Below are 16,962 nucleotides of genomic sequence, written 5' to 3'. Positions count from 1 at the left end.
GAGGAGACAGGATAGGAACATAACCTAGGCTCTAGACAGGAGGAGACTGGATAGGAACATAACCTAGGCTCTAGACAGGAGGAGACAGGATAGGAACATAACCTAGGCTCTAGACAGGAGACAGGATAGGAACATAACCTAGGCTCTAGACAGGAGACAGGATAGGAACATAACCTAGGCTCTAGACAGGAGGAGACAGGATAGGAACATAACCTAGGCTCTAGACAGGAGGAGACAGGATAGGAACATAACCTAGGCTCTAGACAGGAGACAGGATAGGAACATAACCTAGTCTCTAGACAGGAGGAGACAGGATAGGAACATAACCTAGGCTCTAGACAGGAGGAGACAGGATAGGAACATAACCTAGGCTCTAGACAGGAGGAGACAGGATAGGAACATAACCTAGGCTCTAGACAGGAGACAGGATAGGAACATAACCTAGGCTCTAGACAGGAGGAGACAGGATAGGAACATAACCTAGGCTCTAGACAGGAGGAGACAGGATAGGAACATAACCTAGGCTCTAGACAGGAGACAGGATAGGAACATAACCTAGGCTCTAGACAGGAGGAGACAGGATAGGAACATAACCTAGGCTCTAGACAGGAGGAGACAGGATAGGAACATAACCTAGGCTCTAGACAGGAGGAGACAGGATAGGAACATAACCTAGGCTCTAGACAGGAGACAGGATAGGAACATAACCTAGGCTCTAGACAGGAGGAGACAGGATAGGAACATAACCTAGGCTCTAGACAGGAGACAGGATAGGAACATAACCTAGGCTCTAGACAGGAGGAGACTGGATAGGAACATAACCTAGGCTCTAGACAGGAGGAGACAGGATAGGAACATAACCTAGGCTCTAGACAGGAGGAGACAGGATAGGAACATAACCTAGGCTCTAGACAGGAGACAGGATAGGAACATAACCTAGGCTCTAGACAGGAGACAGGATAGGAACATAACCTAGGCTCTAGACAGGAGGAGACAGGATAGGAACATAACCTAGGCTCTAGACAGGAGGAGACAGGATAGGAACATAACCTAGGCTCTAGACAGGAGACAGGATAGGAACATAACCTAGGCTCTAGACAGGAGGAGACAGGATAGGAACATAACCTAGGCTCTAGACAGGAGACAGGATAGGAACATAACCTAGACTCTAGACAGGAGGAGACAGGATAGGAACATAACCTAGGCTCTAGACAGGAGGAGACAGGATAGGAACATAACCTAGGCTCTAGACAGGAGGAGACAGGATAGGAACATAACCTAGGCTCTAGACAGGAGACAGGATAGGAACATAACCTAGGCTCTAGACAGGAGGAGACGGGATAGGAACATAACCTAGGCTCTAGACAGGAGGAGACTGGATAGGAACATAACCTAGGCTCTAGACAGGAGGAGACAGGATAGGAACATAACCTAGGCTCTAGACAGGAGACAGGATAGGAACATAACCTAGGCTCTAGACAGGAGGAGACAGGATAGGAACATAACCTAGGCTCTAGACAGGAGGAGACAGGATAGGAACATAACCTAGGCTCTAGACAGGAGGAGACAGGATAGGAACATAACCTAGGCTCTAGACAGGAGGAGACAGGATAGGAACATAACCTAGGCTCTAGACAGGAGGAGACAGGATAGGAACATAACCTAGGCTCTAGACAGGAGGAGACAGGATAGGAACATAACCTAGGCTCTAGACAGGAGACAGGATAGGAACATAACCTAGGCTCTAGACAGGAGGAGACAGGATAGGAACATAACCTAGGCTCTAGACAGGAGACAGGATAGGAACATAACCTAGGCTCTAGACAGGAGGAGACAGGATAGGAACATAACCTAGGCTCTAGACAGGAGACAGGATAGGAACATAACCTAGGCTCTAGACAGGAGGAGACAGGATAGGAACATAACCTAGGCTCTAGACAGGAGGAGACAGGATAGGAACATAACCTAGGCTCTAGACAGGAGACAGGATAGGAACATAACCTAGGCTCTAGACAGGAGACAGGATAGGAACATAACCTAGGCTCTAGACAGGAGGAGACAGGATAGGAACATAACCTAGGCTCTAGACAGGAGACAGGATAGGAACATAACCTAGGCTCTAGACAGGAGGAGACAGGATAGGAACATAACCTAGGCTCTAGACAGGAGACAGGATAGGAACATAACCTAGGCTCTAGACAGGAGGAGACAGGATAGGAACATAACCTAGGCTCTAGACAGGAGGAGACAGGATAGGAACATAACCTAGGCTCTAGACAGGAGACAGGATAGGAACATAACCTAGGCTCTAGACAGGAGGAGACAGGATAGGAACATAACCTAGGCTCTAGACAGGAGGAGACAGGATAGGAACATAACCTAGGCTCTAGACAGGAGACAGGATAGGAACATAACCTAGGCTCTAGACAGGAGACAGGATAGGAACATAACCTAGGCTCTAGACAGGAGGAGACAGGATAGGAACATAACCTAGGCTCTAGACAGGAGGAGACAGGATAGGAACATAACCTAGGCTCTAGACAGGAGGAGACAGGATAGGAACATAACCTAGGCTCTAGACAGGAGGAGACAGGATAGGAACATAACCTAGGCTCTAGACAGGAGACAGGATAGGAACATAACCTAGGCTCTAGACAGGAGGAGACAGGATAGGAACATAACCTAGGCTCTAGACAGGAGACAGGATAGGAACATAACCTAGGCTCTAGACAGGAGGAGACAGGATAGGAACATAACCTAGGCTCTAGACAGGAGACAGGATAGGAACATAACCTAGGCTCTAGACAGGAGGAGACAGGATAGGAACATAACCTAGGCTCTAGACAGGAGGAGACAGGATAGGAACATAACCTAGGCTCTAGACAGGAGACAGGATAGGAACATAACCTAGGCTCTAGACAGGAGACAGGATAGGAACATAACCTAGGCTCTAGACAGGAGGAGACAGGATAGGAACATAACCTAGGCTCTAGACAGGAGACAGGATAGGAACATAACCTAGGCTCTAGACAGGAGGAGACAGGATAGGAACATAACCTAGGCTCTAGACAGGAGACAGGATAGGAACATAACCTAGGCTCTAGACAGGAGGAGACAGGATAGGAACATAACCTAGGCTCTAGACAGGAGACAGGATAGGAACATAACCTAGGCTCTAGACAGGAGACAGGATAGGAACATAACCTAGGCTCTAGACAGGAGACAGGATAGGAACATAACCTAGGCTCTAGACAGGAGGAGACAGGATAGGAACATAACCTAGGCTCTAGACAGGAGACAGGATAGGAACATAACCTAGGCTCTAGACAGGAGACAGGATAGGAACATAACCTAGGCTCTAGACAGGAGGAGACAGGATAGGAACATAACCTAGGCTCTAGACAGGAGACAGGATAGGAACATAACCTAGGCTCTAGACAGGAGGAGACTGGATAGGAACATAACCTAGGCTCTAGACAGGAGGAGACAGGATAGGAACATAACCTAGGCTCTAGACAGGAGACAGGATAGGAACATAACCTAGGCTCTAGACAGGAGACAGGATAGGAACATAACCTAGGCTCTAGACAGGAGACAGGATAGGAACATAACCTAGGCTCTAGACAGGAGGAGACAGGATAGGAACATAACATGTGTTGTGTAGTGAATTGTGCAAACTTTAGACCTACATGTCTGAAAATGTTGACAATACACACAGACACACACACACACACACACACACACACACACACACACACACAGACACACACACCGAGCTGGAATCCAGCTAGTGGACTGTCAGTGTTGCAGCCATGACAATCTTGGACAACTGACTTCACCAATCGGCTGGGAGGATGCGGCCTGTGATTGGGTGAGAGAGCTGTCAGTCAGCCCAGTGATGCATGATGGTCATTTGTGTGTGTGTAAGGGCTGATTGACCTGCTTCATTCTCCTGATACATCACTTCCTGGTTGTGTGTGACGTCCAGCCCCTCCCTGTGGTTGCTAGGCTACAGTTGTCCAGACGTGCTGGGGGTGGTGGGGAGGAGAGAGTACCCTATCCGGCCGGGACGACCAAACACACAGGTACACACACATACACCTCCCCACCGACATACACACACACTTCACCACTGACACACACACACACACACACACACACACACACACACACACACACACACACACACACACACACACACACACACACACACACACACACACACACACACACCTCCCCACTGACACACACACACACCTCCCCATTGACACACACACACACACACACACACACACACACACACACACACACACACACACACACACACACACACACCTCCCCACTGATACACACACACACACCTCCCCATTGACACACACACCTCATGCACACACACACACACTTCCCCACTGACACACACACACTCACACACTTCCCCACTGACACACACACACACCTCTCCCCACTGACACACACACACACACACCCTCCCCACTGACACACACACCTCTCCCCACTGACACACACACACACACACACCACTCCCCACTGACACACACACACACACCTCCCCACTGACACACACAGACCTCCCCACTGACACACACACACACACACACACACACACTTCCCCACTGACACACACACACACACACACACACACACACACACACACACACACACACACACACACACACACACTTCCCCACTAACACTAACACACACACACCTCCCCATTGACACACACACACACCTCCCCATTGACACACACACCTCCCCACTGACACACACACACACACCTCCACACTGACATACACACACACACCTCCCCACTGACACACACACTTCCCCACTGACACACACACCTCCCCACTGACACACACACACACACACACACACACACACACACACACACACACACACACACACACACACTTCCCCACTGACACACACACACACTTCCCAACTGACACACACACACACACACACTTCCCCACTGACACACACACACACACACCTCCCCACTGACACACACACACCTCCCCACTGACACACACACACACACCTCCCCACTGACACACACACACACACACCTCCCCACTGACACACACACACACACACCTCCCCACTGACACACACACACACACACACACACACACACACACACACACACACTTCCCCACTGACACACACACACACCTCCCCACTGACAAACACCTCCCCATTGACACACACACACACACACACACACACACACACACACACACCTCCCCACTGATACACACACACACCTCCCCATTGACACACACGCCTCATGCACACACACACACACTTCCCCACTGACACACACACACACACCTCCCCACTGACACACACAGACCTCCCCACTGACACACACACACACACACACACACACACACTTCCCCACTGACACACACACACACACACACACACACACACACACACACACACACACACACACACACACACTTCCCCACTAACACTAACACACACACACCTCCCCATTGACACACACACACACACCTCCCCATTGACACACACACCTCCCCACTGACACACACACACACACCTCCACACTGACATACACACACACACCTCCCCACTGACACACACACTTCCCCACTGAAACACACACCTCCCCACTGACACACACACACACACACACACACACTTCCCCACTGACACACACACACACTTCCCAACTGACACACACACACACACACACACTTCCCCACTGACACACACACACACCTCCCCACTGACACACACACACACACCTCCCCACTGACACACACACACACACCTCCCCACTGACACACACACACACACCTCCCCACTGACACACACACACACACACCTCCCCACTGACACACACACACACACACCTCCCCACTGACACACACACACACACACACACACACACACACACACACACACACACACACACACACACTTCCCCACTGACACACACACACACCTCCCCACTGACAAACACCTCCCCATTGATACACACACACACACACACACACACACACACACACACACACACACACACACACACACACACACACACACACACACACACACACACACACACACACACACACACCTCCCCACTGATACACACAAACACCTCCCCATTGACACACACGCCTCATGCACACACACACACACTTCCCCACTGACACACACACACTCACACACTTCCCCACTGACACACACACACACCTCTCCCCACTGACACACACACACACACCTCCCCACTGACACACACACACACACACCTCCCCACTGACACACACACACACACCTCCCCACTGATACACACACACACACCTCCCCACTGACACACACAGACCTCCCCACTGACACACACACACACACACTTCCCCACTGACACACACACACACACACACACTTCCCCACTAACACTAACACACACACACTTCCCCACTGACACACACACACACACACACACCTCCCCATTGACACACACACACACACACACTTCCCCACTGACACACACACACCCACACACACACACACACACATGCCTCATGCACACAGACACCACCCCACTAACAGTAGTCTCACCTGTCTGTCTCTCTTTCTGTGTCTCAGGCTGCTGGAAAAGAGGAACCTCTGAACATCCTGTCCTCAATCAAGTACACCAGGTACCTGTCTGTCTGTCTGTCTGTCTGTCTGTCTGTCTGTCTGTCTGTCATATTATATATGGGTCTGTCTGTCTGTCAGGTACCTACCTGTCTGTCTGTCATATTATATATGGGTCTGTCTGTCTGTCAGGTACCTACCTACCTACCTACCTGTCTGTCTGTCTGTCTGTCTGTCTGTCTGTCTGTCTGTCTGTCTGTCTGTCTGTCCATTTGCCTCAATCAAGCAATCAAATGTATTTATAAAGCCCTGTTTACATCAGCTGATATCTCAAAGTGCTGTACAGAAACCCAGCCTAAAACCCCAAACAGCAAGCAATGCAGGTGTCGAAGCACAGTGGCTTGGAAAAACTCCCTCGAAAGGCCAGAACCTAGGAAGAAACCTAGAGAGGAACCAGGCTCTGCGGGGTGGCCAGTCCTCTTTTGGCTGTGCCTGGTGGAGATTATAAACCTAGAGTGGAACCAGGCTATGAGGGGTGGCCAGTCCTCTTCTGGCTGTGCCTGGTGGAGATTATAAACCTAGTGAGGAACCAGGCTCTGAGGGGTGGCCAGTCCTCTTCTGGCTGTGCCGGGTGGAGAGGAACCAGGCTCTGAGGGGTGGCCAGTCCTCTTTTGGCTGTGCCGGGTGGAGAGGAACCAGGCTCTGAGGGGTGGCCAGTCCTCTTCTGGCTGTGCCAGGTGGAGAGGAACCAGGCTCTGAGGGGTGGCCAGTCCTCTTCTGGCTGTGCTGGGTGGAGGTTATAAGAGTACATGGCCATTTAAGGCCAGGTTGTTCTTCAAAATGTTCAAACGTTCATAGATGACCAGCAGGGTCAAATAATAATTACAGAGGTTGTAGAGGGTGCAACAGGTCGGTACCTCAGGAGTAAATGTCAGTTGGCTTTTTTCGAGAAAGCCGGTGCGGTAGAGAGAGATATATAAATAATAATATATATACACTACTCAAAAAAATAAAGGGAACACTAAAATAACACATCCTAGATCTGAATGAATGAAATATTCTTATTAAATACTTTTTCTTTACATAGTTGAATGTGCTGACAACAAAATCACACAAAAATTATCAATGGAAATCAAATTTATCAACCCATGGAGGTCTGGATTTGGAGTCACTCAAAATTAAAGTGGAAAACCACACTACAGGCTGATCCAACTTTGATGTAATGTCCTTAAAACAAGTCAAAATGAGGGTCAGTAGTGTGTGTGGCCTCCACGTGCCTGTATGACCTCCCTACAATGCCTGGGCATGCTCCTGATGAGGTGGCGGATCGTCTCCTGAGGGATCTCCTCCCAGACTTGGACTAAAGCATCTGCCAACTCCTGGACAGTCTGTGGTGCAACGTGGCGTTGGTGGATGGAGCGAGACATGATGTCCCAGATGTGCTCAATTGGATTCAGGTCTGGGGAACGGGCGGGCCAGTCCATAGCATCAATGCCTTCCTCCTGCAGGAACTGCTGACACACTCTAGCCACATGAGGTCTAGCATTGTCTTGCATTAGGAGGAACCCAGGGCCAACCGCACCAGCATATGGTGTCACAAGGGGTCTGAGGATCTCATCTCGGTACCTAATGGCAGTCAGGCTACCTCTGGCGAGCACATGGAGTGCTGTGCGGCCCCCCCAAAGAAATGCCACCCCACACCATGACTGACCCACCACCAAACCGGTCATGCTGGAGGTTGTTGCAGGCAGCAGAATGTTCTCCACGGCGTCTCCAGACTCTGTCACGTGCTCAGTGTGAACCTGCTTTCATCTGTGAAGAGCACAGGGCACCAGTGGCGAATTTGCCGATCTTGGTGTCAACCACTGCACCATGTCACTGCTCTCGTCCAGGGCCAAGGAGAAATAGGTCCTTTACCTAGTCTTTCAACTGCTGTTCCATATTCTCTGCGATGCCCTCAACACGCTGTGTCACTGTTTGTCTTGACAGGGAAACATTTTCAAACAGCTCTTTCTTGTCGGGGCAAAGTATTGCTGCAGAGTCAGTTAAACATTATTTAATACATTTGCCCTTAGCGAATGGCTTGCTAGGTTTAGCGATTTGGTGGGAGACATAGCAAGCTTTCGCAATTCCGTCTTATGCTGAATGTAGTTTTGTGAAAAGTCTTTGCTGCTTTTGCAAGTGAGAAAGCAACTGTTTCGATGCACTTGCCCTCTGCTCAGAAGACATATTCAAGACAGAGATGTTCTCTTTGGACACTAAGCACACAGCTTTCCCTGATACCTCAATAAATACATATTTCCATGTCCACTCTTGCTGGAACACCCTACATTCATTGTCTACTTTAATTTTCTTTGAAAAACATTTTTTTGCGCAATTTCTAGCTAGCTACTATTTGTAACTGTGCCGTGTGTGTCAGCCTGTCAGTCACTGTCTGTCCTGCTGCAGTTGTTATTTATACGTGCCTTCAAAATAAATGGTGGGAGTTTACACTAAGGCCAGTATTCATTGGAATTTTATTTTGATAAACAAATACTTTTTTCAAAACTTTACTATCGCAAATTCTTTATGCAAATTCTTTATGTGATCTGAGCATGATTCCGCAGGCCGTATTGAATCAGGTCGCGGGCCACATACGGCCCCCGGGCCGGCCTTTGCCCAGTCCTGGTCTACACGGACAAGTTCTAGCTTGGTTAAGATCTTATCTGTCGGAAAGATATCAGTTTGTTTCTGTGTATGGTTTGTCCTCTGACAAATCAATTGTAAGTGTTGGCGTTCCTCAATGTTCAGTTTTAGGACCACTATTGCTTTCACTATACTGTATAATCTACCTCTTGGTGATGTCATTCGGAAACACAATGTAAACTTTCACTGCTATGTGAACGACACACAGCTGTACATTTCGATGAAACTTGCTTGCCTACCCTGGAAGCCTATGTTTCAGATATAAGGAAGTGGATGGAGGCAAATGTTTAACTTTTAAAGTTAGACAAAACAGAGATGCTAGTTCTAGGCAGCTCATCCAGGATGGCACATCAATGCGAGCTGTGGCAAGAAGGTTTGCTGTGTCTGTCAGCGTAGTGTCCAGAGCATGGAGGCGCTACCGATGAGACAGGCCAGTACATCAGGAGACGTGGAGGAGGCCGTAGGAGGGCAACAACCCAGCAGCAGGACCGCAACCTCTGCCTTTGTGCAAGGAGGAGCAAGAGGAGCACTGCCAGAGCCCTGCAAAATGACCTCCAGCAGGCCACAAATGTGCATGTGTCTGCTCAAACGGTCAGAAACAGACTCCATGAGGGTGGTATGAGGGCCCGACGTCCACGGGTGGGGGTTGTGCATACTGCCCAACACCGTGCAGGACGTTTGGCATTTGGACCACTGATGGGTGCCCAAACTTGACAGGAAAAATTGATGTCCTTTTGAGAAGGATACAAGATCAAGTAGCTGAGCTGAACCCAGATCAGACAATTATTTTCCTGCACTGCATTATTCATCAGGAGGTGCTCTGTTAATGTGTTCTGAAAATGAGCCATGTTCTGGATACAGTCACTAAACTGGTAAACTTCATAAGAGCAAAATCTTTAAACCACAGGCAGTTTGTCTCACTGTTGGAAGAGACGGCGTTGGGTCATGGAGATCTCCCCTGCCACACAAACGTGAGATGACTGAGCTTGGGGAAGGTGCTTTAAAGCCTGAAGTCGGAGATTGCTGAGTTTTTACAAATGAAAGGAAAATATGTGGATTTCCCTCAACTGCAAGATAAAGAACGGTTGGCTGATTTTGCCTCCACCGTGAACATCATGGCCTCATGAATGAACTGAATTCAAAACTACAAGGGAATGACCTTTTTGCACATCAGATGTACAGCCTTGGCAAAGCCTTCAAGGGAAAATTACTCCTCCTGACCTTCCAAGTAGAAGTCAACAATCTCCTTCCGACACTATTAGTCTGTTCCCTATCAGATGACCAGCGGGAGAAGTATATATCGATGTTGCGTGCTTTGAACGGTGAGTTTTCTCATCGTTTTGAGGATTTCAAAGTGTTGGAAAATGACATGCTGTTGGTTTTCTCTCCTTTCACCTTAAATGTGGATAACGCTCCCACTGACCTGCAACTTGAGCTTATCGATCTTCAGTATGATGCAGTGATTGGAGAACTATTCAAAACAATGTCACTGACGAGCTCTCTCAATGAACACAACTTTCCAAAGATTAGGAGTCATGCTCAGAAGATGTGTGTACTGTTTGGGTCAACCCAAACATATATATGTATATATATATGTAAACATGTATGTGAACAGACATTGTCAGTGATGAAATATAACAAGTCAAGGCACAGATCATCTCTTACTGACTCTCACCTCACAGCAATCTTGCGCATAAAGACATCAGAAACTATACCTGACTTCACTGCTCTAGTCAACGCCCATCAGAGACTTCCCTCCTCACACTGATTGAGTTGTTGAAATGTAATGTTGAGCTCTCCCTCTTTCTTGTGTTTTTGTTCATACCGGTTATTAACAAGAGTTCTGTCCATGGTGCTGAATGCGCAGTGTCCTTTTCCCTCTGTGTAGTTCATTGTTTAATAATGAAGACATTGTCAGTGAGTACATCCGGCGCCGACAGAGATGGCCGCCTCGCTTCGCGTTCCTAGGAAACTATGCAGTGTTTTGTTTTTTTTACGTGTTATTTCTTACATTAGTACCCCAGGTCATCTTAGGTTTCATTACATAGCCACTTTAACTATGCCACTTTGTTTACATACTCATCTCATATGTATATACTGTACTCGATACCATCTACTGTATCTTGCCTATGCTGCTCTGTACCGTCACTCATTCATATATCTTTATGTACATATTCTTTATCCCCTTACACTGTGTATAAGACAGTAGTTTAGGAATTGTTAGTTAGATTACTTGTTGGTTATTACTGCATTGTCGGAACTAGAAGCACAAGCATTTCGCTACACTCGCATTAACATCTGCTAACCATGTGTATGTGACAAATAAAAATTGATTTGATTTGAGATACCTACCAAAAGGAGGACATGGATGCCAGAAATCTTGCTTGTTTGTAGGTGACCAAATACTTATTTTCCACCATAAGTTGCAAATAAATTCATAAAAAATCCTACAATGTGATTTTCTGGATTTTTTCTCTCATTTTGTCTGTCATATTTGAAGAACTTGCACAATTGATGGCTGACGAAATACTTTTATGCCCCACTGTATCTGTCAACACAGTCATACACATGATGTATAATCCTGTAATAGGATTCTGGTCCGCGATGGCAAAAATATATTCTAATGTGGCCCTGCATGGAAAATAAATGCCCCTGGTGTAGACCAATTAGGGTTTCTAATCTCTCCAAAAGAATGTGGTGATCGACAGACAGACACTATCTGACTGTCTCTTACCTGTCTAACCTTTATCTACCTACCTGTCTGTCTCTTACCTGTCTAACCTTTATCTACCTACCTGTCTGTCTCTTACCTGTCTGTCTCTTACCTGTCTAACATCTGTCTATTTGTCTGTCTCTTATCCATCTGTCTCTTACCTGTCTAACATCTGTCAATCTACCTGTCTGTCCAGGTGTGAGCTGCAGCCTAGGGCCAGCCGTATTCCCATTAGGAGGGCGGAGTCAACCACAGACACTCCCACTGCTGGCCTTAACACCGCCGCCTCTGGCAGCTGGGAGGAGTCAACTACCATGAGGGTCTGGAGACTCCTGAAACCTGGCCTCCGCAGACACCTAGGTACACACACACACACACACACACACACACACACACACACACACACACACACACACACACACACACACACACACACCCTCTCTCTCTCTGTAGATACATGATTATATATTGTGTGTTTGTGTAGGTGTGTCGGAGAAGGAGGTTCCTTCGTTGCGTCTTGTTTCCAGAGCCCTGCTGAAGAACACGGACAGGAGTTCCCTCTACACACATTCTAGTACTGAAGACACCACAGAGCCACAAGTAACCACCACACACAGACTCACACCACAGACTCACTACAGACTCACACCACAGACTCACACCACAGACTCACTACAGACTCACACCACAGACTCACTACAGACTCACACCACAGACTCACCACTACAGACTCACACCACAGAGCCACAAGTAACCACCACACACAGACTCACACCACAGACTCACTACAGACTCACACCACAGACTCACACACAGACTCACACACAGACTCACACCACAGACTCACCACAGACTCACACCACAGACTCATACCATAGACTCACCACAGACTCACACCACAGACTCATACCATAGACTCACTACAGACTCACTACACAGACTCACTACAGACTCACACCACAGACTCACCCCACAGACTCACACTACAGACTCACACCACAGACTCACCACAACTAAACACACCCGAAACATACACCACCGAGCAGTGTGTCCTGTCTTTGTAGGTTTGTGAGGAGAAGACCGGGTTCGAGGCTGAGGCAGTGTCTGTGTGTGAAACAGCACCCCTGTGTGGAGAGGCATGATAACTACACATTCCCAACCAGGACAGTGGGGACTGGATCCAGACTGACACACACTTCCCTCTGAGAGACCAGGCACCTGTTAGCACCACAACACCTTTTAGACAGAACTATTTTATTAAATATTTTTCACTGTGTGATTCTTATACGTGTGTCTGTGTGTGTTGAAATACTGCAGTGTATATTGTGTAATGTAAAGCTTCTTGTGTGTTAGCTGTTGTAAATTCCTCTGCGTGAACTGTAAGGTATAATGATCTGAATATATAATGTATTTAATGACCTGTAGGTATATTAATCTGAATATATCATGTATATAATGACATGTAGGTATAATAATCTGAATATATCATGTATTTAATGATTGAAAGCCTTCCCCTCTCTCACAGCATTCCTATAAAGGCTCCCGTATATTGTGCTCTACTTTGGAGCAGGGCCCTATATAGTGCTCTACTTTGAAGCAGGGCCCTATATAGTACTCTACTTTGGAGCAGGGCCCTATATAGTACTCTACTTTGGAGTAGGGCCCTATATAGTGCACTGCTTTGGAGCAGGGCCCTATGTTGTGCTCTACTTTGGAGCAGGGCCCTATATAGTGCTCTGCTTTGGAGCAGGGCCCTATGTTGTGCTCTACTTTGGAGCAGGGCCCTATATAGTGCTCTAATTTGAAGCAGGGCCCTATATAGTACTCTACTTTGGAGCAGGGCCCTATATAGTACTCTACTTTGGAGTAGGGCCCTATATAGTGCACTGCTTTGGAGCAGGGCCCTATGTTGTGCTCTACTTTGGAGCAGGGCCCTATATAGTGCTCTGCTTTGGAGCAGGGCCCTATATAGTGCTCTACTTTGGAGCAGGGCCCTATAGAGTGCACTGCTTTGGAGCAGGGCCCTATATAGTGCTCTACTTTGGAGCAGGGCCCTATATAGTGCACTGCTTTGGAGCAGGGCCCTATATAGTGCTCTACTTTGGAGCAGGGCCCTATGTTGTGATCTACTTTGGAGCAGGGCCCTATATAGTGCTCTACTTTGGAGTAGGGCCCTATATAGTGCACTGCTTTGGAGCAGGGCCCTATATAGTGCACTGCTTTGGAGCAGGGCCCTATATAGTGCTCTACTTTGGAGCAGGGCCCTATGTTGTGCTCTACTTTGGAGCAGGGCCCTATATAGTGCACTGCTTTGGAGCAGGGCCCTATATAGTGCTCTACTTTGGAGCAGGGCCCTATGTTGTGCTCTACTTTGGAGCAGGGCCCATAGGTGTCTATCTAGTCAATACTTTGCCATTTGGAACGAACATTAGTCCACCACACTGATGTACAACAGCTACAATGATGCTGAGATAAAATCAAATCACATTTTATTGGTCACATACACATATTTATCAGATGTTATTGCTGGTGTTGCAAAATGCTTGATTAAAAAAGAGTGATGTGTAATGATACAAGTGTTTCTCTCTCTCTCTGTGTGCGTGTTATATAATCTGTAGTGTATAGTCTGTAGTGTGTAGTCTGTAGTGTATAGTCTGTAGTGTATGGTGTATAGTCTGTAGTCTGTTATATAGCCTGTAGTACATAGTCTGTAGTGTATGTTATATAGTCTGTAGTCTGTAGTGTATGGTGTATAGTCTGTAGTGTATGTTATATAGTCTAGTGTATGGTGTATAGTCTGTAGTGTATGGTGTATAGTCTGTAGTGTATGGTGTATGGTCTGTAGTGTATGGTGTATAGTCTGTAGTGTATGGTGTATAGTCTGTAGTGTATGGTGTATATTCTGTAGTGTATGGTGTATAATCTGTAGTGTATGGTCTGTAGTGTATGGTGTATATTCTGTAGTGTATGGTGTATAATCTGTAGTGTATGGTCTGTAGTGTATGGTGTATAGTCTGTAGTATATAGTCTGTAGTGTATGTTATATAGTCTGTAGTGTATGGTGTATAGTCTAGTGTATGGTGTGTAGTCTGTAGTGTATGGTGTATATTCTGTAGTGTATGGTGTATAGTCTGTAGTATATAGTCTGTAGTGTATGTTATATAGTCTGTAGTGTATGGTGTATAGTCTAGTGTATGGTGTGTAGTCTGTAGTGTATGGTGTATATTCTGTAGTGTATGGTGTATAATCTGTAGTGTGTAGTCTGTAGTGTATGTTATATAGTCTGTAGTGTATGGTGTATAGTCTGTAGTGTATAGTCTGTAGTGTATGTTATATAGTCTGTAGTGTATGTTATATAGTCTAGTGTATGTTATATAGTCTGTAGTGTATGTTATATAGTCTAGTGTATGTTATATAGTCTGTAGTGTATGTTATATAGTCTGTAGTGTATGTTATATAGTCTGTAGTGTATGGTGTATAGTCTGTAGTATATGGTGTATAGTCTGTTGTGTATGATGTATGGCGCGCAATGAGACCGAGGCTTTCTGCCAGACCACACACTCAAAGAGCTATTATGAGCCCCTCCTTTATAGTAGAATCATACAACCAGAATCTAAAGACGGTGACATCTTGTGGAAGCCCTAGTCCTGTTTGGATTTCTTCTCGGGTTTTTGCCTGGCATATGAGTTCTGTTATACTCACAGACATAATTCAAACAGTGTTTTCTATCCACCAGTAATAATAATATGCATATATTCCCATCTGGGAAAGAGTAGGAGGCAGTTTCCTCTGGACACGCCTTTCATCCAAAAGTGAAAATGCTGCCCCCTAGCCCCAACAGGTTTTAACTCCAGAATCTTCACAGGTCCTTTGCTGTTGTTCTGGGATTGATTTGCACTTTTCTCACCAAAGTATGTTCATCTCTAGAAGACAGAACACGTCTCCTCCTTGAGCGGTATGACGGCTGCGTGATCCCATGGTGTTTATACTTGCGTACTATTGTTTGTACAGTTGAACGTAGTACCTTCAGGTGTTTGGAAATTGCTCCCAAGGATGAACCAGACTTGCGGAGGTATACAATTTTTTCTGAGGTCTTGGCTGATTTCTTTTGATTTTCCCATGATGTCAAGCAAAGAGGCACTGAGTTTGATGGAAGGCCTTGAAATACATCCACAGGTACCCCTCCAATTAACTCAAATGATGTCAATAAGCCTATCAGAAGCTTCTAAAGCCATGACATTTTCTGGAATTTTCCAAATGTTTAAAGGCACAGTCAACTTAGTGTATGTAAACTTCTGACCCACTGGAATTGTGATACAGTGAATTACAAGTGAAATAATCTGTATGTAAACAATTGTTGGAAAAAGTACTTGTGTCATGCACAAAGTAGATGTCCTAACCGACTTGCCAAAACTATAGTTTGTTAACAAGAAATGTGTGGGGGGATTGAAAAACGAGTTTTAATGACTCCAACCTAAGTGTATGTACATTTCCAACTTCAACTGTAGATGGAAAATAGCTGTCCTTGAAACAGTCTTGATATGTTCGTCAAAAGAGAGATCAGGGTCCAGGGTAACACTGAGGACCTGCACAGTTTTATTTGAGACGACTGTACCATCAAGATTAATTGTCAGATCCAACAGAAGATCTCTTTGTTTCTTGTGACCTAGAACTAGCATCTCTGTTTTGTCCAAGTTTAACAGTAGAACATTTGCTGCTCTCCACTTCCTTATATCTGAAACACAGGCTTCCAGGGAGGGCAATTTTGGGGCTTCACCATGTTTCAATGAAATATACAGCTGTGTGTCCTCTGCATAGCAGTGAAAGTTAACATTATGTTTCCGAATGACATCACCAAGAGGTAAAACATATAGTGAAAACCATAGTGGTCCTAAAACGGAACCTTGAGGAACACCGAAACTTACACTTGA

General features: G+C 46.5%; 1 protein-coding gene across 4 annotated transcripts in view; it reads left to right on the top strand.

The window, feature by feature from the left end:
• Positions 1-14,599, top strand: part of agbl5 (AGBL carboxypeptidase 5) — an 83,344-nt gene extending 68,745 nt beyond the window's left edge. For 3 of the 4 annotated variants that reach the window (XM_064991797.1, XM_064991798.1, XM_064991796.1), the window contains 5 exons: positions 4,009-4,085; positions 6,643-6,695; positions 12,228-12,391; positions 12,516-12,631; positions 13,096-14,599. In XM_064991797.1, coding sequence (XP_064847869.1) covers positions 4,009-4,085; positions 6,643-6,695; positions 12,228-12,391; positions 12,516-12,631; positions 13,096-13,173 — 488 coding nt within the window. In that variant the 3' untranslated portion in view covers positions 13,174-14,599. Of the gene's footprint in view, positions 1-3,988; positions 4,086-6,642; positions 6,696-12,227; positions 12,392-12,515; positions 12,632-13,095 lie in introns of those variants that run through there. The other variant, XM_064991799.1, reaches the window with a different exon arrangement.
• Positions 14,600-16,962: the final 2,363 nt, after the last annotated feature.

Source organism: Oncorhynchus masou, chromosome 16 (genome assembly GCF_036934945.1).
Source record: "Oncorhynchus masou masou isolate Uvic2021 chromosome 16, UVic_Omas_1.1, whole genome shotgun sequence".
Taxonomy (NCBI): Eukaryota; Metazoa; Chordata; class Actinopteri; order Salmoniformes; family Salmonidae; genus Oncorhynchus; species Oncorhynchus masou.
Note: the sequence above shows the minus strand (reverse complement) of the source record. Positions and strands in the feature narration are given on the sequence as shown.